General features: G+C 32.8%; 3 protein-coding genes across 3 annotated transcripts; 2 read left to right on the top strand and 1 right to left on the bottom strand.

Moving 5' to 3' along the window:
• Positions 1-1,959: 1,959 nt before the first annotated feature.
• On the bottom strand, positions 1,960-2,754 carry LOC108330150 (probable transcription repressor OFP9). Its single transcript, XM_017564664.2, has one exon. The coding sequence runs from the start codon at positions 2,437-2,439 to the stop codon at positions 1,960-1,962; it is 480 nt and encodes a 159-aa protein (XP_017420153.1). The 5' UTR covers positions 2,440-2,754.
• Positions 2,755-5,454: 2,700 nt separating this feature from the next.
• Positions 5,455-11,706, top strand: LOC108321367 (pyrophosphate--fructose 6-phosphate 1-phosphotransferase subunit beta). The gene is made up of 16 exons (XM_017553111.2): positions 5,455-5,739; positions 5,833-5,994; positions 6,107-6,228; positions 6,712-6,765; positions 6,862-6,968; positions 7,247-7,352; positions 7,818-7,881; positions 8,826-8,914; positions 9,014-9,145; positions 9,272-9,442; positions 9,539-9,654; positions 9,867-9,978; positions 10,122-10,206; positions 10,784-10,828; positions 11,142-11,210; positions 11,384-11,706. The coding sequence occupies exons 1-16, from the start codon at positions 5,544-5,546 to the stop codon at positions 11,458-11,460; spliced, it is 1,707 nt and encodes a 568-aa protein (XP_017408600.1). The 5' UTR covers positions 5,455-5,543; the 3' UTR covers positions 11,461-11,706.
• Positions 11,707-19,603: 7,897 nt separating this feature from the next.
• On the top strand, positions 19,604-20,927 carry LOC108336453 (uncharacterized). Its single transcript, XM_017572916.2, has one exon. It carries the CDS (start codon positions 19,731-19,733, stop codon positions 20,613-20,615), a length of 885 nt encoding a protein of 294 aa, XP_017428405.1. The 5' UTR covers positions 19,604-19,730; the 3' UTR covers positions 20,616-20,927.
• Positions 20,928-21,599: the final 672 nt, after the last annotated feature.

The following is a 21,599-nucleotide window of genomic DNA, read 5'->3' as shown; positions in this document are numbered from 1 at the left end:
TCATCAGTAATTGACATAAAACTCCACCATATTTAGGCATGCCATCTTCTATGAATAAAAAGATCACCTTTTCCCAAACCCTTCAGTGAATTTCCTCGGCAATGGTGGGTGGCCATTGCTTTTAATTCATCCACTGCCTGCTATTGTCTCGTTTACTCATCATTTCGTACCCTTAATGTAAAATCCAAAATTACGTACTAGACCTTATATTATATACAAGGGTAGAGGAGAGTGAAAAGGAGAAATGTATAAAATATGGATAATGGAAGAAAGCTCTTCTTCCGATTACGTTGAATGATTGAAGTTGACTAGGTCGAATTTGGATTCCCTCAACTTTTGGTTTAAGTTGGTTTGTTTGGATTTTTGGTTCAAGTTGGTTTGTTTTGACTAATAATTTGGGTTGGTTCATCTTAATCTTTGGTTTTATATAATATTTCTTAATCATCAATTCTAAATGAACCCATCTCTCTTGATTTTTTGTCATGACTCAACCTTTCGTCTAGATCAACCCATCTCGACCTTTGGTTCAAGAGAGTCTGTTTCAATTTTCCATCTAAAGGTTTATAAAGGAGGAGGTTTACTGGAGAGATACAATACTAATGAAATTTGAGTCCAAGTATATAAGAGATTAACACTATTCTCTATCCAAAACTTTAAGACAACGAGTCTTCATCATAGAGATCTGAGTCCAACTACATAAGAGATTGACATCACTCTCTACTTAAGACTTTAAGACAATGAATCTTCATCTTTATATAGTGTTCCACTTTTTCATTTCTATATTCAAAATAAAACTTAAACTCACTTTGATTTCTAACATAACCTAAGCCGAAAGTATAGTTTTTAAGGATTAATTAAAGTCTTGTCATAGGTGAAACCTACCTTAATTCTTACCTTTACTCACTTAAGAATGAACTTTGAAGACTGGTTTTTTTTTCCACTAAATTGGGAATAGTGGGCTAAAACTGGTCCATATCATATATCAAGTTGACATATCTTCAAAAAAAGAGAATCAGAACATATGTGTGAGAAAAAAAAAAGAATGATCCTTTGCCGGTATGTATTCTTAGACCAATTCTTAGCAAGCTGTTTCAACACCAGAGAGGGTGTCTCCAGTTTATCTTGTTCATCATGCACCTTTTGTTAAAGTTTGGTAAGTATGTTAATTCCACTTTCATTAAAAATAAATAAGTTTACTGTAATGTAACTTTTTGCTGGATAATCTTTCTAAAGGCTATCAAAGAATTAAAATTTATTCCAATTGCACTAATAAGAATACTTTTATGTAATATTGCTATAGAATAAATTCTATTAAGGAAAATGATTTCTTAAAAACCACTCAGATTCTGTTTTCTGGTTGCAACTAAAGCTCATTTTACACCCAATCACAGATAGATGAAAAAAATTACTTTCATATATATCAATTCTAACATAGTAACAGTTGTACTAGTAGGAGGTATCTTGACGATATCGTCGATAGTTAAAGACTAAAGAACTGTTAGTACACATTTTGTTGATATGATTACTAACATTTACTAAGGTGTAGTGGTTGTCTTGCATCGATAGGATAAGGAGTTAGTAAAAGTAACTTTCAGATTGCTATGGACAAAGCAGCCAACCACTGATGTACATCTTTACATGACACGTCCTTAGCAAACAATAAATAATTTCCCAATGGAAAACCAAACATGCAGCACTTTCTTTTACTAAATGCTCGTAGGTAAACTGTGGGAAAATGATTCTTTGGGATATTTAATGATGTCCCTTACCTATGAAGTACTTGAACTTCCAACGTACTTGAAGTGTTTTTTGTATGTAAATTAACGACCATATTGTGTTTCACTTGTTTTCTTTGTGATCCACATAATGCATATGGGATCTGTACGTAATATAAAGCAAAACTAAACTATCCCGAGCTTGCTTGGCTCATGACTTAATTTGGCAATGTCACATTCGTTATCAATGGCATTTACATGATAAGAACAAATTAGTACAAACCTCATGAAAAACCTCAAGAATAAGACTACGGTACTGATTAGAGTTCATGGAGATATAATAGTTCAATAGACTACGAAGATCTTTGGCGTCTTGAAGGCGGTTGGCAGCTATCATCTCCATCATGGACTCTCTAAAATCTACTCTTGGATCGTAAGAGCTCTTCTCCATTGCTACCATCACGACAAACTTTGTCCCTTCACTGCTCTGCTGTCTTCTTCTCTCTACATGACTAGCTTCCATCCTTTCTCTAATCATTTGGTCAAGTCTCTCTTGCACCATGGCGTGTGCAAGGCTTGAAACAGAAGGGAACCTATCAGAGGCTGAGCTTTCTGCTTCTTCAGAAGAAGAAACACTGAACCTGCAGCTGCAACACAAGGCCTTGCATCCTCTTTGTTGGAGCTGATTCTGCTTCTGCTGCTGCTGCTGCTTTGAAGCTTTCATTGCAGGACACAAAGACTATGCTTTGAAGGGAGATTTGTGTAAAAATAATCACTTATGCACAATTGACAAGTGGGGGCACAGCAACGAGTAAATGATTATGTTTTGTTTTATGAACATTCAAAACTATAGATTAGGTGTTAGCTTGATGGGCAGATGGGGGACATGCATATAGTTAATTGAGCCAAAGATCATCATGTTTAACTAGACTTATCATGATCTCAATCCTTTTAGGATATGATTAGGTGTCCTAGCTTTTAAATCTGACCAATAAACCTCTTTAATAAGAGCTAGTTGATGACATGCCTAATAGAACTCTACCACACTTTGCTTAGTAATTTAGCACACCATATGCCCCTTGACCCAGTTTTCTCTTTGAAATTGAGAAAAATTATGAAAGCAATGGATGGCCAAATCCTTAAGTATAAAATGTCTACATTCGTTGTGTTACTTAATTGATAGTTTTATTCTTAAAAGACATTTCACAAAAGAAAAAGGGAAAAGAGTTTTTAAAATGGCTTAGCCAATCAAATTCTAAAAAGAATCACATTGTTAAGATTAATCATCTTGTATATAAAGTATTGTATTGTTCGTTTTGGAATCTGTCAAAGACGTCTTTTTAAATTGTTTTTGATTTCTTATTTCTGATTTTTAATAAATGTGAGATTATTGGGTACGATAGAAAGACAATTTAATTATATTCTTTGTAAGCATATGAATCAAACAAGTTCCTACTTCCTAGCATTTGTTTCTGGTTTCTGTTAATAGAAATTTCAGTTCCATCGAATTGCTTTTGTAATGGTTGCTGATCAATTATGGAGGAAAATCCGAAAAAAGATACACACAGCTAATTAAGAATCTCTTTAACAGATTCGTGTATGTAGGCTACAAGTAGAAAGGAAGGAAAACTGTTACGTAAAGCAAAAGGTGACGATGGAGGTGATTAGCATGTGATTATCATTGATGACAAAGCCATGTTGTGAAAAATATATATGATCCTCGTTTTTGTGCATCATGAAGGTAATTAAATGTGATTAATCAGTACAACCAAGTTGTTTATGCATGCCTCGAAGCACATGTTGCTATAATCATTCTTACTCACTAATCATAAAGCTAAAGCCTAAGTCCCCCCGATAAGGAAGATACATAAAATGCCCAAAAACATCAAGACAGACTGTCTCAAGTTTTTGCTTTTCTTTAGAATAAGCAACAGGGTGAAAACAATGAATGAACTCGTATGACTCATGCAAAGCAACATTAGTAATATTCATTTCTTTATATTTTCAAGTACAAGTCATAGCCATCTACCCCTAAGCATGGATAATGGCGTGAGTAATATTAACAAGTCCTTTATTTTTTTTTCTCAAATATTAAAATTGTTTTTGGTGTAAGGTCGAGGATTTCCACAAACACTCAATCACACTTTCTTATGAATCACCTTAACTAATCCTGAACATTCTTAGCCAAAATCCTTTTCCGTTCACAGTTTCAAATTTTATGAGTGTGTCTGTCAAAGGTACTTTAATGCTTAAGATAATGACTAATCCGATTGAGAATCACAGTTTTTACCCGTAATCTTGATTAGGAGTGATGTTTAGGAGTTTATTGCTGAGGTCGTCCGATCTCTCTGTTTTCCATTTTCATGGTCGTGCAGTCAACTAGTATTGAACGGATAGTACTTGTCAGTGTTAACGGCAGCCCATTCAAATTAGTCATCCATTTTTGTGATTGTATCCGGCCGATCGTATAGCTCCATACACTACAAAAATAATTTTATTTCAACGGAATGAAGTTATTGTATCACTTCAAAGGTTAAATTCATCTCGAAATTCAAATATCTAACACTACCATCAATTTAATGCAATTTTGTTTTCTTTCTTACGTTCTTTTACCATTTTTTAGTTTTAAAACTGAACGTGACAAATCAACCTCTAAAATGAATCTTATGAAATAAACAATTTTAAAATACTTTTTTTCTTTATTAGCGTTTTTCAAACATTGAGTGGATATAATCTAAACAAATTCCCCTTACCATTTTTTAATTAAATGTATTGATAAATATGACACTCTTAAAATTAATCAATTTGTCAATTCAAAAATAACTGAGTTATTTTCAGATAAAAATGGTACTTTTAAAAAAAATAGAATTAAAATTACTGACAGGTCTTGAATGAACTAATAAAGTCAGCGAGACACCAAAAAGTTATTTAACCTAAATATTTAATAAGTTTAAATCTGAAAGATATGATTTTAAACGAGTTTATAAAATATTATACATTGTAACTACACAATTTTTTAATTTATCAATCATTAAAAGATATTATTGATATAATGTTTAAAATAGTTACTATAACAGATAATAATTTACAATTAAATTAATATATACTCATTATACCCATTTTATTTTCCTCGTTTTAAAACATTAGGAAAATAACTAGTCGAGAGAATACATTTCTCAATTAATTTGAATAAAAATCACTTTTCCTAGATCAACTAGTGTAATTTATGTTAACACTGCACCGTACTAGTATAATTAATTTATCAGTTTTCTTAACACAACTAACTAGAATCATATAATATTAGGATTAAAAGTGTTTTTTTTTTCTCATTCAGCAAAATGAAAATACATAACTTTTTACAATTATCAAAATCAATTCACATTATCAGATTTTGCTTTTCTATGTCAAAAACTAGATTCTGAAGTGTGAACGCACGTTTAATCGCCGTTACCGTAAATCCGCGGGTTACAAGACAAGCCAAAACTGATGACGGAATACAGAATTACCTATCGATGCTTCTAAAACAATTCGTAACGCATTCACAGCAAAAAAAGCTTCACCAACCAAATGTCGTTAACTAACGATTCTCAACTATTTAATCTCATCTAATCCTCATCTAATCTCTTTAAGTTAGATAACCTCCTTTTAACCAAAACAAATAATTATAGTTTGGTAAGCCTGATTTTTGTTCCTTTTTTTTATTTATATTTATTTTGAGTTAAAGTTGTGTAATGTAAGTTAAGTGTTTCATTTTGCATTTTACACTTCGATCTTTGCACTGGTCACTTTACACAGTTACTCACTTCACACTTTCTCCAACAGATTTCAATGGCGCCCTCTTTCGCAATCAACGGCGACTTTCCCGGCACCAGAGTCACTCCTCCTTCCCATACCGGCCGATTCGCCGACGTCTACAGCGAGGTGCAAAACAGCCGCATCGGCCACGCCCTTCCTCTCCCCTCCGTTCTTCAAACCCCTTTCGTCATCGTCGACGGTCCCCAAAGCACCGCCGCTGGCAATCCTGGTCTCTCTTCTCTCCATTCGCTACTTCAATTTTCCGTCAACACTTCCATTTCTATGTAATTTTGAGATCTTCTCTCTATCTCTTCTTTTGCAGATGAGATCGCGAAACTGTTCCCGAACCTGTTCGGACAACCGTCGGCGAGTTTGGTGCCGAGTGATTCTCCCCCGCTGCATGCGAATCGGAAGCTGAAGCTTGGCGTGGTTCTCTCCGGTGGTCAGGCTCCTGGCGGTCACAATGTGATTTCTGGAATCTTCGGTAAAGGATAATTTGCATTTCAATTAAATTTAATTAATGTGTTGAAGGTGTATATTCTTTAGGTTTATGTGGTTTATTAGGTTTCAATTTGATCGTTTGGTTTTCGTTTTAGATTACCTGCAAGACAAAGCAGAAGGAAGCACATTGTATGGTTTCAGGGGTGGTCCAGCTGGCATCATGAAGTGCAAATACGTCGAACTCACCTCAGACTATATTTATCCTTATAGAAATCAGGTTTATTTTCCTAGTTACAACTTTCTATAAGTGTAGCTGGACAAAATTTAGTATTATTATTATTATTGATTTCATTGTTCGAGTAAAAATTTAGTAGTTGCTATTTGGAGCTTCGCGTATTTCCTTTGTACATTGACTCTTTAACTGGCAATATTGGCCTTTTGTTTTCTTCAAATAAGGTTTCTGGATTAACATCTGTCATTGACTGTGATGATGTTTGTATTTCTTGATTTCTGAATCTGATGCCGTAAACTTAATGCTTTTGACATGCCTTCTGTGGGTGAGTCGTGTCTGTAAATGTTTCCAATTGAGTAGTCCTGCTGTAGTTGCTACTTTTCCCTAGAAATAATAATCAGGAGATTGTGATGGCTGGTGGGAATAATTTCTATTGGCGGGGTGGTTTTGACATGTTGTTGTTGCTATTTCCCTAGAAATAATAATCAGGAGATTGTGTCGGCTAATAGGAATAAGTTCTGCTGGCAGGGTGGTTTTGACATGATTCGTAGTGGGAGGGACAAGATTGAAACTCCAGAGCAGGTTGGCTTACCTGTGTCTGTCACTCTGCTGCTTAAAGTGTTCATTTGAACCTCGTACATCTTCAAGTTTGAATAGTAATTTATTTTACTTGTACAGTTTAAACAAGCTGAAGAAACAGTTCAGAAGCTAGACTTGGACGGCCTTGTTGTTATTGGTGGAGATGACTCAAACACAAATGCATGCCTACTTGCTGAGCATTTCAGGTTTCTATGAATGGAAGTTTACTTTTGGCATGATCTGCTATTTCTAGTGTTGGAGTCTTCAGTACCCGTTGACCTTGTTTTTTTGGGATCTTTACTTGTCAAGGAACAAAAACATGGTTTTTGCTTGTTAATTTGTGATTGATCTACAATGGTCTTTTAGCTGACCATCTGTTGTATAAAATTGTTTAGCATACACACATTATAGAAAAAAAAAATTAACTTTCATATATATGCACTGGTTCTTCTTAACTATTGTTTGTCTGATTTTTCTTATACAGGAGTAAAAGTATGAAAACTCGTGTGATTGGGTGCCCTAAAACCATTGATGGTGATTTGAAATGCAAAGAAGTTCCCACAAGTTTTGGGTTTGATACAGCATGCAAGGTGAGTGAAACCAGTCCTCCCTGTGCATTTATAATTATGTTTTGGTCTAATCTTTTATGAAATTGTAACATGTAAAAAAAGCAATTTTATCTTTGCAACACAAATAATTTGCATGGCACAAACTACGAAGGGGAATATCATAGTATATAAACAGGGAGTTTTTGAGAGAATCGGATGCATAATACTTTTCTCCAGCAATGCGGTCAACATTTTCATAGGATTTTTTTTAACCTTTAATGTGGTCCTTGATTTTGTATATAGTTTGTTGTATGTTCCATGAGGGGTACTTTTCTTTTTTATTTTATCATATGGTGTGCCATCTGGTTGGTTTTTTTGTGATGAATAGTCTTATAATATTTAAAAACCCCATTCCCATAAATTCTCTAAATAATGATTTGTTGTGCATATTCTTTTAAATATACATTTCATGCTTACGTTTACTGACCCAGTTTACTTTTTATGCAGATTTATGCAGAAATGATTGGCAATGTTATGATAGATGCTCGATCAACTGGAAAATATTACCATTGTAAGTATCTGAAAAAAGTTGGAAATATTTTAGAACTATAGCAATTATAGACTGGATGTTTTGCTGTCCTTCACTTAGGACATTCATGTATTGATTGTTTTCACTTGTAGTCTGCTTCCGTTACTTGGATATGTACCAATTGCTAGTACCACTTCTTTTTTATTCTGATGCGAAAATATGAAGTCAGTCTCAATGTTCGTGTTTTGGATTCTAAAATTGCAAAATCCATTATCCTAATGATAAAAGTATGGTATTGTGCTTAAAGGCCATTATTTGCTGTATACGCCTTATTCTTTTGACTCAAATACCATGTTTATATAATATCTTGTTCACCCATCTGAGTTTTATGCTTTGTCTGATATACAAGAGAGAAATAGGTTAGATGAAAAATAAAGTAGAAACAAAAGTTGGAGATACTCAAGTCGCTATTGATGTTGCATCAAACCCAATCTTCCAGGAGCGCACTACACATTGAAATTAATTGTTATTGTGAGAGAAGGTGCCCTCAGAAGAAATCGTCATTGACTTTGTCAACTCTGGGGACCAACTTGCAAACATATCGCTAAATCCTGAAGAACTCTCGTGTTGATCACATTTTTAACAAGTTTAACTCTTATGGCATATATGTGTTCCAACTCGAGGGAAGTGTATAAAGATATGATTTGACCATAGTAATTAGGGAAATATGTACACCTGATAATGAGGATATTCTCCTTTATTAGCCATTATAAGATTTCCCTATATTATACTTTCAATGATTATAAGTGAAGGATTTACTTGTGTGATTAAATGCACAATTCACAACCACAGAGAAACTCTTTAAATTTCATGACCCTTTATGAAGTCATTTTGCTCACTCAGTCTCTCTCACGCACTGTGTGTACCTGTTCATTTTTGCTGTACTGAATTTCAAACATTGGGTAAGAGATGGCACATGTATGCAGTTGTGCGGCTGATGGGACGTGCAGCTTCACACATTACACTGGAATGTGCTTTGCAAACTCATCCAAACATTACTATTATTGGAGAAGAGGTTTCTGATAAATCTTATCATTTTATCTAGTGTTTGATCAGTGACTCGTCAGGGCTCTCTATCAAAAATTTGATTTGACATGCAAATATCTTATTTCAGGTTGCTGCAAAGAAGATGACGCTGAAAGATGTCACTGACTACATTGTGGATATCGTTTCTAAAAGAGCAGGGGATAATTATAACTATGGGGTCATTCTTATCCCTGAAGGTTTAATTGATTTCATTCCAGAGGTAGCCATTATTGCTATTCATTAACATTCGTTTCTCCCCGTGTGATGATGCTTTGGATCTGTTCATCTTCAATCAATACGGAAGCACAGGTTAACGATGTCACTTTTACATTCTTTTTGTTTGCAGGTACAACACCTTATTGCAGAACTCAATGAAATTCTTGCCCATGATACTGTGGATGAGGGAGGGCTGTGGAAGAAGAAACTCATAGATCAGTCATTAAATCTTTTTGAACTTTTACCTAAAGCAATTCAAGAACAATTAATGCTTGAAAGAGATCCTCATGGAAATGTTCAGGTGCTTAATGGTGTTATAATGCTATGCTTGCCGTGTTTGTCTTGTCCTGTAATGCAATTTGCCTGAACGTCAATGCTGGTATTTATTTCCATTTAGGTTGCCAAGATTGAAACAGAGAAAATGCTTATTCAAATGGTTGAAACTGAGTTGGAAAAGAGAAAGCAACAAGGCACATATAAAGGGGGATTTAAGGGGCAGTCCCACTTTTTCGGGTACTCCATCTAGTTTAGATGATTTCTTGGAGTTGCAAGGCTTGATGATATGAATTGTTATGAAAATGAAAAATAAGAAGTTCTGTGTTCGTGCTTTACAATTTGTCTTCATCCTGGGTTAAGAAAACTTTCTTTTAACCATACAATAGCTATTATTATCTTTGATTTCTTTTGTTAGAGGTTATAGTTACCTGCACTCTTAAAATATGCAGCTACGAAGGGAGATGTGGCTTGCCAACTAATTTTGATTCTTCTTACTGCTATGCATTGGGTTATGGTGCTGCTGCCCTCCTGCAATTTGGGAAGACTGGATTAATATCATCAGTTTGTCCCAATGCTCTTTTCATTTATGTTCTAATTTCAAATTAAATATTTCTTCGAGATTGGTTTTAATGGTTGTTTTGGTTTGTTTGGTAATACTTGGGCAATCAACTCAGTATTTGGATTTGCTATGATATTTTGATCAGGTTGCGAATTTGTGTGCTCCAGTAGAAGAGTGGACCGTTGGTGGAACTGCACTCACTTCACTGATGGACGTGGAGAGGAGACACGGTATGCATTGTGATCTATGGGACCTTTTGGTTTGCCCCAACACCTATTTTGTTTTGGATTTTATTCGCCACATTTTTTTCTCCATACTCACGGTCCATTTGGTAGGAAAGAAAGAAGTAAGTGAGAAATACTAAAATAGGATGATGGAAAATAGAGTGTAAATGAAGATGTTTTCTTTAAGAAAAATAGGAAAAGATAAATATGTGAGAAATAGAAAGGAAATACCTGATGAGTCCCACAACTTAAAATTTTTCTCTCCTCTCGTTTCTCTTCAATCAAACACATTATGTTGTGTTTCCCACCTATCTTTCACCTTTCCACTCTATTTCCCTTTTACCAAACAAAGGGTTGGGTCCATGTTTATGCCCAAATGTTTTTATAGTTGGTATTCAGTACTAAATATATTTTTAATTAGAAATATTTTTTAGATGTATTTTATGGACTATCAATCACAAGGAATTGTTTCTTTTGATACTGATGGCAATATTAAAATTCCTGAGAATTTTGTGTACATTTCATTTATTTGAATGCTTTCTCTGATGTTCTCTGTTAATAAATTCTGTGGTTATCCTTTTAGGTAAATTCAAGCCTGTGATCAAGAAGGCAATGGTGGAGCTTGATGGTATGTATATATATGTTCGTGCTTTCTTTGTTCCCCAAACTTACTGAGAACTATATTTTTCACTCGCATGGAAGGATAGCATTGAAAATGAAGGAGAGAAAATTAGTCTTTTTTATGGATGAAATATTCTTTACCTTGTCATATTAATAACCATGACATGGTTGATTGCTCAACCTTCAAATTCGTGTATGCAGAATTTCAGTTCTTTATAAATAAGGAATTTTCTGTGTCAGATATTATGATTGTTTCTATAAATTCTCCAATTTTGTTGGATACTGTTCGATTACATACATTTGTGACGTTGAATCTTCAGGGGCACCCTTCCAAAAGTTTGCCTCCTTGCGGGATGAGTGGGCCCTAAAAAATCGCTACATCAGTCCAGGTATGCATTGACAGTTTATGCACTCATTTTTTTTCTGCACCTGCCATGCTCTTTTCTTTAGTTTATAAATTGTGTTGTCGTTTTTGTTAGCTAGAAACTAGAAAATAACTCGGTAAGTTGAAATTTCTTTGAATGTTGAAGTGGAGAAACGCTCATGATAATCCTTACTGTAGGTCCGATTCAATTCACCGGGCCAGGATCAGATGCTATTAGTCAAACTTTACTCTTGGAGCTCGGTGCACAAGCTTAGACATATTGCGAGTCCTTTTTTGATGGTGGCAATTGATGTTTTTCGGGAAGTACTGCAAATATAAAGACCGGAGATTAGTCAAGCGGTTGTGTTTTTCACTTTGGAACTTTTCTATAGAATAGTTTATGCGTTAGTCGATGTGTATTTATTGTTGTAAACTCCTGTTGCCTCAGCATCATCGACTTATGTGTATGTTTTGGGAATATTTCGATACGTGATATTCTAGTTCAATGTTCATTTGTCTCACCATTTAGGTACCACCGTAATAGTGATGTAAATTTAGTGCGAATTTTAAGATGGATTGTGTTTGCACAAGGAAACCAAATGGTCTGTTTCAACGCTGAGTATTAAAACTCTGCGAGGTTGACCACAGTATCGAGTAGTGATTCTCGCAATTTACAAAAGAAAAATCCTTATAGCTAATTACTTGAATTGGTTTATTTAGACTTAATATAAGTAGATTTTTTAAGAGTTTTTGAAAAATGTAGTTGTTCTTCAGAAATATAATTTTCCAGGCATATTGTTCAACCTAGAACTCTGAATTTGATGGTCTATATTCTTTGGCATAAATTCAATGTAGCCAGTAAAAATAATTTCTAAAGAAATAAGAATGTAAATTTCTTACAGTACCAGCCGAAATGGACAGAAATTCATTGTTTTACGGCGGGTGGAGACTCCCTTGTATTATAGTCAGAAAGAAACCTTTTTGATGCAATATATCAAAATTGCGGTGTCATTCTTAGATCATGCATATATCACGAATGGAAAAAATGATATCTTATACGTAAAAATAAGTACGATTAATGGCAAGCCACCCGTCAAGAATACAATCCGTGTAATTTGGGTGAGAAACTTGTGTGACCTCTGCTGCTCTCTACTAAACTCTAAACTAAAATATAGGGAAGGAAGTGGCGTGGTCTAAGTAGAGACTTTTTAATATAAGATAACGCAGTCTTTATGATAAACTAACAGATATGACACGTGCTTGTCTTCACTGAATACCATTTGTAGCCATGAGTGTCGGCAGATAAGCCATTTTAACGAAGCTAGTGAATCACAGCTAAGCCTAAGTGGGTTTTATATAGTACGTAGAGTATAATATGAAGGGGAAATTTGAGCAGCATGCGAGAATATGCGTGGATGACAAAGATGGTGACAGTAGATGTACATGAAAACGCATCTATTTCTTTTTCTTTATACACAATCTTACATTCAGATACAGCCACCACATGCTGCTCCTCTGCCATCACTCCCTACTCATCTATCAACTCAACCAACTTTAAGGTATATACAACACTCAAATAATAGCATAACAACACACGCACACTACTTTATTTCTCTATATCTTCCATAGCTGTTAACATTCTGAACCAAATCAAACAAGCACAACCATACATTCTTCTTCGGCTTCCACAAAATCAATTACCTTCTTCCCAATGTGCTTTCTCATCAGGATTCACAATGACAGACAGATAATGCCTGTTCAACAGTCATCAATAAACTATCTTCAGTTATCTTTGGCCTACTTATCTTCTTTGTTCAAGAGAAAAAGGAAGTTTTCCTTATTTTTCTCCTTTTTCTATAAAAGAAGGTACAAAAACAGTACAAGGTCTTTCCTCTTATTCGTGCATGGAGCAACCACTGTCCCATTCAGATGGAACTCATTGACACTGACAAAATAATATTGATGTTTGTATATTTTATATTTCATAAATGTCGTCTTTTAAAAAATAATATTGTTCATAATATTATTCAACTTTAAATATATGCACGATCAAAGCAAAATTTACTTTCAATCTCTTTCCTAAACTTTGAATCCTTTATATGGGTCCACCACGTCAATATTTGAACACACATGATCTTATATTTATTACATAAGCAAATCTTTAACGACATTTTATTAAAAAAAATGCATCATTCAATTTAATATGAAAATTAAAAAATTAAAAACGTATTTAACTCATAATTATCTCTTAATTCTCTTAATATATTTTATAGGACAAAAATATCATCTTTATTTATAAAGGGTGAGAATTATTTATCATATTGGTCTTTTTAAAATTAAAAAAAAAAAATCTAAAATAAGTTCTTGAATTTAACTATTAGTTTAAAATTACTTTAGTCCTTAAATATAGGGACACATTTAGTATCATGTTACATTTTTTTTATACCAGCCACCCACATTCACAGAAATATTATAACTATGAATGTTATTTGTAGATATATTTAAAATATGTTTGGCTATATTTTAATATTCTAAGATTGTTTTTAAAATTTTAAATAAAATAACAATTTTTTTAATATAGCAAATTAACTTAATATTTCCACAAGAGTACCCTATTTCAGAACATGAGATTAAGTATTTTTGTAGGTAATTTAATAAAAGTGTAATTTACATAATAATCTACTCAACTATAGCTATCAATACGGGTAACCCGGTTCGATCCGGTCCGACCCACCACGGGTTGGTCATTTAGTAAGCCAACTCAACCCGACTCACTTAGTGAACTGAAAAAAATTTGATCTCGGCTCGACCCATTACAGATTGATGGATTAAACGGATTGACTCACTATCTCACTTAATTATAAGTTTTTTTTAAATAAAAAGAAATTATAATTTTTTTTAATTCATATCTAAATAAATTTCACTCTGATTTAAACTCCAAACCGTTCAAAAAAAAATATCATACAATTCAAGCGTAATCAAAAAACAAGCACAAAAGGCGAACAAATAAGTTTTTAATATTGATAATTTTTTTATCATTTGTCTATTTATAATATTAAAGTCTTTGAATAGATAAATCTATAATATTTTTTTCTCTTGAAACATGTTTATCATCATCTACAATATAATAAAAAAAATTCTAACTAATAATATTGAAATACAAACTAATAAATAATTAAATTAAATTAGGTGGATTGGTGACCCAACCTAACTCACCACGGATTCAACCCGGATAAACCGGATTCTGAGTAAGCCTAGTTAAAAATTAACCTGCATAAAAAAAATTATACTTTTTTCAAACTCAACCCGGCTCAAACATTTCACCGTCTATATTTATATATTATATCTGTACACTTTTACATAATATACAATTTTTAGCAAATATTATAACTTTTAAGTTATAAATTTTTTAGTTAAAGTGATTGACATATAAAATAATTAGGTTTTCATATTTTTAGAAATGTGTGCGCAAATTATACACCTTTCACACATATTATATTTTAACCTAAATCAGGAAACATAGAAATTGAAAACTTAACATGTAATTATTTTATTTGATGAGAAACGTGTTATAGGAAATATCAAAAACACAATGGATGGAGCCTAAGATATTTTGAGTGATGTTTTTGTAATGTTTGTTTTTATTATTGATATCACTTGATTTTATCGGGCTTAATAAATATATTAAAAAACATGATTTGATAAAATTTATTAATTATTTTATTATGAAACAATTTATATTTATATTTATTTTATAATTTGATACTATAATCATTATTTATTATGAATATCATTATCTTATTTGAGTTAAATATTATTATAATGGGAACATAGATTCATAATCTTATTAATTTTATAAATATAATTAATGTTTTTCAAAAAATATAATCTTATAAATATAATTAATGTTTCTAAAGAAATATTAATTTAATAATTACTCACATTGTGTATGTATATTAAAATCCTAAATTCCTGACTTAAGCCTAAAAGAATCTAAGATCAAAATTATGGTGGGATGACCTCTTAATTTTGTGCATCTCTTCCGCAACATTGAGCAACTACACTAACTTGTATCCGTATCTAGACATTGTACGATGAACAAATAATGTGAAATTATGATGCAGATCCTAGTGTTTGTTGTTACTAGAGTAGTTTATTTGTCGTAGTACTAATAAAAAAGCAAAAGAGTTGTTGAGAAATATGATTGGAAAGATGACTGTAGCAAATGAATGATGCATTAGTGAAAGTGAAAGTGTTGAGTTTATTTTTTGAAACATGTAAATCATTAGACTTTTTCCCTTCCTTATCCTCACTTTTCCTTTTGTTTTGGCTTTGCTACAATTATTGGATAATAACAATAATAATTTTCTCAACACAATTTTGTTTAGATATGACAATTTGAAATGATTATATAATATTCCATATTCATCATTTTATAATTGCTTTAAATATTTATAATAATTATAAACCATTAAAATAAAACTTGTTAGTGATTTACAATAGAGAAAATAGTTATCTTCTGTCTTCTTTTTTGAAAAATCAATCAATCAAATACATAAACTAAAACAAACATTAGTTTCAGTTAATATTAATGATGGAATAGTTTAAAACCCTTAATTTTCTCTCCTATTTCATAAAATTGAGAATATTAAAATAAAATAAAAAAATGACATCAAATTAGTACGTTTGAATTATAAAAATGAACAAGTGGGATTTTATAGGTTATAGTTAGTATCTATTCATAAACTCAAACTTATTAAAATACAAATTGATAAATCACTCTCTACTCATATTCATAGAGTAGGGTAAATCTTATCGAAACTGAACAAGGAAGATTTGATTGCATGTGAGTCGGATTTAGTGATATCATTACGAAAACCTAAAACATTGAACCGTAATTATTGAAACACCAAACATGGACATTGCTTGCAAATATTGCAGGAAATTTAGACAAGGATATTCATGGTTTGGCCATGGGTGAATAATAATAATCTTAAACTGAAGTCATTATTGACAAAAGCAGTAGTTAAATTGAGAAAATTGAGGATTAAAATAGTAGTAATTAGAAGAGAACAAGTTCCAAAGAATTGTACTTAAAAGAAGAAATAAAAAATGTGTTTGATGTTCCCGAAATGGTTAATGGGTAGCATGTGAAAATTGGTTGTGAGCTTAATGGCCATTAAGATAGGTTGGTTGGTGACCATCACATCGTAACTAACAACACAAGAAAGAAGAGTGAGAGCATAAAGTCATTCAGAAATGAATATTGAATTGAATTAGAAAGAAAGAGCGTAAACAATGAACATCAAAGTCAATAGGGTAATTATGTATAGAGGCAATCCAAAAAGACCAAACCTTAGTTTTGGGAGCCATGTCCTCCCACGTAGCCTCCCAAACCTTATATACAGATCCTTTGTCCTATGCTGTCCCACGAAATTAGGATCATCCTTTTGAAATTCAAGTTTCACTTTAACTATATAACAGAATAAAAATAAGTGTCAAAAATATATTCTTATTATCATATTTGATATAGTTTAGAAGTCCGTATCATTTGAATATTTCTTCAATCTTTTAAACGTTTTTTAAAAATAAAATTTGACGAAATTCTATATTCTAAAACGAATAATACCTTACTTAAATATATGACGATGACGATTGATTTTAACTATGTAATTCGAAAATAGATTAAAAAACAAGAAGAAAGAGATCAAAATTCATTACAATGCATGCATCTCAATCTAGTACGAAAATCACACTTAACAACAAACAATTTCACATATTACCTCTATCTCTTTCAATGTTACCAACTTTTAATGTTTAATCTAAATTTATGTCTCTTTATGATGTTACGATGTTAAGTTAGGGTTTGCTTCAAAGTGTACAGTCACGTGTATATATAAACATGTGGTTTTGTTCTCCAAGAACACATAAGAATCACTCCTATATTATTTACAAGAATTATGAGTATATATATAGTCGATAGTATAAAAAGATCTTAAATTATCAAATATAAATAAATTATTGTATATATAATAAGTTTGTCAATTGTACACTAATCAAACACTCATGCATGTAAAAATGAAAATATTAAAATTTGGAGACGACTCTCACAAAAAATTCCCATTTGAATATGATTTCTTATTTGTCATTCTATATATACATATCACTTATATGTATAAAAATAACTACTCACAAGTTATTTTATAAATGGTAAAAAACTAATTTGTGTTTCCATAAACTATTTATGCCAAAAAATTCTTATTATTATTATTATAAATTTTATTAATAATTCTACAACACTATTAATAAGCAAACGCAGGGTTTATCCATAGAAAAAAATGTTATTGTTTTTGCCTGAGCATCACATGACTCCACTTTTTGCCACCCAAACAAACAAACGCCATTAACACTACCTTCCACCTACCTTTGGTGGGCCCCAATTCAGTGTCCACTAGTAAGGGGCCCACTTTAGATTTTACGAAACGAATGGGCCTGAGCTGGAGCCCATTTACGATTGGGTTTCTTCTTAGGCACTTCTCTGCCACTACATGACAACCGTAATAACCGTCTCATTTTGATGCATCCACCCCATCCCATGTCGCCATTTCAGAATTTAATGATTCATTTGTTTTATTTGCTCAATTTTATTAAACACATAAATTATACAAATTTCGGAAATTTTGAAATTAAATAAGAAAAATACTCTATAAAAAATAACAGAAATGATAAATTTGATGAAAATTGAAAATGTAGATGAAAAATTTTCAGCAGAGCATGATTGGTGTGTAATAATAGGGATAAAAGTCAACGCTCAGGAATTGGACACTATGGTTTGTCTCATGATATTGTTGATATGACATTATTCTACAACTGAGGAACCATACATGCATTGCTGTGAGTTTCAGATTCAACCTTTTTCTCTATTTTCATACAAAACATTGTATTCCTCTTATCTGCAAACACGTAACCACAAAAAGGATTCCTTTCTATCATATTCTATTATCATAATAAAATACAAAATCCAAAAAGATAAATGTATACTATTAAACTTCTTAACTCTGAATAAAAACAATAAAAAGACCAAATATGTGTTAACAAAATGTAACTTATCAATTATATATATGTAGTATATGTAAATTATATATGATATAAAGATGTTTATAAAATCACTTTTTTTACAAATTAATATACTCATATGATTATAAATTACTGTTTTTTATAATTTCTAAAATATAATAATATCATTCCAAAATAAAAAGTGTTGAAAAGAAAAATAAGTCATGCTTACAATTAATCTATAAATGATAAAAAAAATATAGATAAATAAAGAAAAAAGTAGAGAGAATACAATTAGATACTTGCCCTGTATAAGGGTCCAAAAGTATGAAACAACAAATGCCATCCTTATGTTATACATGTTTTTATTTATAACTTGATAAGTTTATAAAACTGTGAAATTTTTTTTTCTTCAAAAACTGAGTATGAAATTGTATAAAATATTAATATATAGAAATTGTGATCCATAATTGTAGATATTATTGGAAGTGGATTCTCATTTTCGAAAAAGCTTGAGAATTTGCATAACCATGTTATTTGAACTGTTATTGTATTTCATTAATTATTTCTGATTTTGTCTTGTTTGATATAAAAATTAATGTCAGTTTTTAGTTTAAAAATATTCTACACATAATCGTATTAATCATCCATCATTACATTTTCAGGTGTCATTATTTCATTGGTTTGAAAATTCTACATATTAAGAAGGTACAATGCACGATCATTTTGCTATTCTAAAGAATACATAATGGGTAAAAAATCCTTGCTATAATTATATTAATTCCAATCACGCCTTTTAAATCATACAGCCCTGGTTACTTGAGGAGAATCCTTTTTTTAATAGTTAGAATAAAAAACTTAAAATATTGAAATTTATTTGAGAGATTAATTTAATTCATTAAATTATATATATACATTAAATAAAGTTGGATAAAATTAATAGTGAAAGTATTAAGAGAAAAGATAATGTAATGTCACATCTTGGAATAAGCATAGCAGAAGCAGATGAGAGTGGGGTAGAGAGGTGTACTCAAAGCTTTAGCATATGTATGGCTGAGTTGTTTAATTAAATACAGACTAATTATCCTCTTTCCAACCAATAACTATATGCCAAATGGCATACTTCATGTGACACATGCTCTTGCCTGCACCAAAAATATCCCTAACCTTCTATCTCACAAATAAGATAAAACCTCATTTAACTCCTTAAATTTCATTTTTTTTAAATGGATATTGTAATAATTGTGTTAGTTTGTATAAAAGGTACATTATCTCATCAATAAATTTATTTAAAAAATATATTTCTCCTCACTTAATTTTATTTATTTTTAAAATAATAGAATTTAAGTAGTTTGTATAGTAAAAACAATTGAAAAGACTCTCCTTTCTCTCATAGCATTCATTCACATCTCACACACCAGCTCTTCAAAAAGCCCAAATAACGTTACTATCATCTTCACCACCTTCGCATCTCATACTCGGAATCACCATGGACACCAATGGAAGAAGCAGAAGCAGAAGCAGCCCTTGTGCCTCACCAGAATTCGAGTTCTGGATGGTTCGAAACCCCTCTTTCCCACAACCTAACATTCTCTCCGCAGATCAACTCTTCGTCAACGGGGTCCTCCTTCCTCTCCACCTCCTAAACAAGCCCCACCCGCCACACCACCCGCCCGACCCGGAACCGCAACCGCAATCGGAACCTTCCCCGGCTATAACCGACTCCACTTCCGCCGCCACCCCCTCCAAGCGCTGGAAAGATATTTTCAAAAAGAAAAACGCAGAAAGCAGCAACGACGCCAAGAAGAAAGAGAAAAAAAACGGCCTCGCCTCTTCGGCGGAGCTCAACATCAACATATGGCCATTCTCCCGGAGCAGGTCCGCGGGCAACGCGGGCACCCGACCCAAATTATTCGCCCCGGCAGCCCGTAAAGCGAACAGCGCGCCGTGCTCTCGGAGCAATTCGTCGGGAGAATCCAAGTCAAAGAAGTGGCCCACCAGTCCTGGCCGAGCCGGAGTCCATCTAGGAAGGAGCAGCCCAGTCTGGCAGGTCCGCCGTGGGAAGAACCCAGAACCCCCACCTCTCCATCACGACAACAAACCGAAAAGTCGCCGGAGCAAACTCGGCGGCGGGTCGAGCAACCCGAAAACAAAGGTTTTGAATTTGAATGTCCCAATGTGCATGGGTTACAGACATCACTCAACGTGCAGAAGTGAAGAGAACAGTGGCATTGGTGTCAGAGGCGCTTCGGATAACATCCCTGACAGTGACAGTAACAGTGGTAACAGTAACCATGCTCATGCCAATGTTGGGGTTAAGCTTTTTAACCTGCGCAGCCTCTTCAGCAAGAAAAGCGTGGTAGCCTCTCACTAGTTCTCCTCATTGATTTTTCTGGCTTCCACAGTATATACATCATCATATAATATCTGAATTGTTTATTATTTAGTTTCCTACTGCTGTTGTTCTAAGTTTAGCTTATTTGTATGTGAAAAGAAAGCTAGGAGTCTATGTTTTGGTACAGCCTTTGCGCGTAACTGAAAAGGTACCTGTTTGTGGCTACAACTTAGGATTTAAAACTAGATTGGTTAGTGTCTGTAGCAGCCTGATGAAATGCCATGGTTTTGTTCTGTTCCTGCTTTAATTGTATTCTGACTTTTGCCTGCCATGGTTTTGTATTTTGTATTATGGCTGCTTTTATTTTTTTAAAAGAAATTTTTCAATTTGTCTTTTTCGTTCTGGGTTTGTGGTCAGAACTCCGCAGAGGATTTGGTTTTGGGAGACGAGAGAGCAGAGTATATTCCAATGCGTATTTATTTTCAGATAATTTAATTTTAATTATTAAATAAGGGAATGTCCAATTTAATATGGAGAAAACACTACCAATTCAATTTGGTAACGAGTTTTACACACTGAGTTATTGGACACGGACTGAGTGTGTGATTTGTGGTAGATTGAAACTGTATTTATTAAGCAATTCTTATCTGGTAAAATTATCTACTCTGCTGATGGTGATGTTTAAAGTGACTCAACTTTACTTTTGGAAGAGAAAGTATTCTAGATTGTTTTCATTTTGTAACGTGTATGGTTTATTATGCTCAAAAGTAATCCATTGAATAAAATAATTGGAAGATAAGATTTTTTAAAATATAAAGGATAGTTTTAAAATTAGAAAAAAAAAATAGTGGTGCAGTTTATTATTTTCATATTAAGTCCAATTGCGACAAAAGAGATGCTTCTTCCTGCACCTCCATATATTCTCTCTACACCTTCATAGCCCAGGTGAAATGGCATTTTTGTCTTCATCTTCTTCCTCTCATCTCCTTTCTTTCATCACAATCCCATAGCCCTGCAACCCCA

Source organism: Vigna angularis, chromosome 1, assembly GCF_016808095.1.
Source record: "Vigna angularis cultivar LongXiaoDou No.4 chromosome 1, ASM1680809v1, whole genome shotgun sequence".
Taxonomy (NCBI): domain Eukaryota; kingdom Viridiplantae; phylum Streptophyta; class Magnoliopsida; order Fabales; family Fabaceae; genus Vigna; species Vigna angularis.
The sequence above is the reverse complement of the archived record's forward strand: the minus strand, read 5'-3'. Positions and strand labels throughout refer to the sequence as shown.

What these genes read in the sequence shown, in the direction of transcription:
- LOC108330150 (XM_017564664.2), bottom strand. Translation starts at nt 2,439, where the DNA reads ATGAAAGCTTCAAAGCAGCAGCAGCAGCAGAAGCAGAATCAGCTCCAA.
- LOC108321367 (XM_017553111.2), top strand. Translation starts at nt 5,544, where the DNA reads ATGGCGCCCTCTTTCGCAATCAACGGCGACTTTCCCGGCACCAGAGTC. An exon ending in TTTATCCTTATAGAAATCAG is followed by an intron (nt 6,229 to 6,711) that starts GTTTATTTTCCT and finishes TTCTGCTGGCAG; the next exon opens with GGTGGTTTTGACATGATTCG. An exon ending in CTACTTGCTGAGCATTTCAG is followed by an intron (nt 6,969 to 7,246) that starts GTTTCTATGAAT and finishes TTTCTTATACAG; the next exon opens with GAGTAAAAGTATGAAAACTC.
- LOC108336453 (XM_017572916.2), top strand. Translation starts at nt 19,731, where the DNA reads ATGGACACCAATGGAAGAAGCAGAAGCAGAAGCAGCCCTTGTGCCTCA.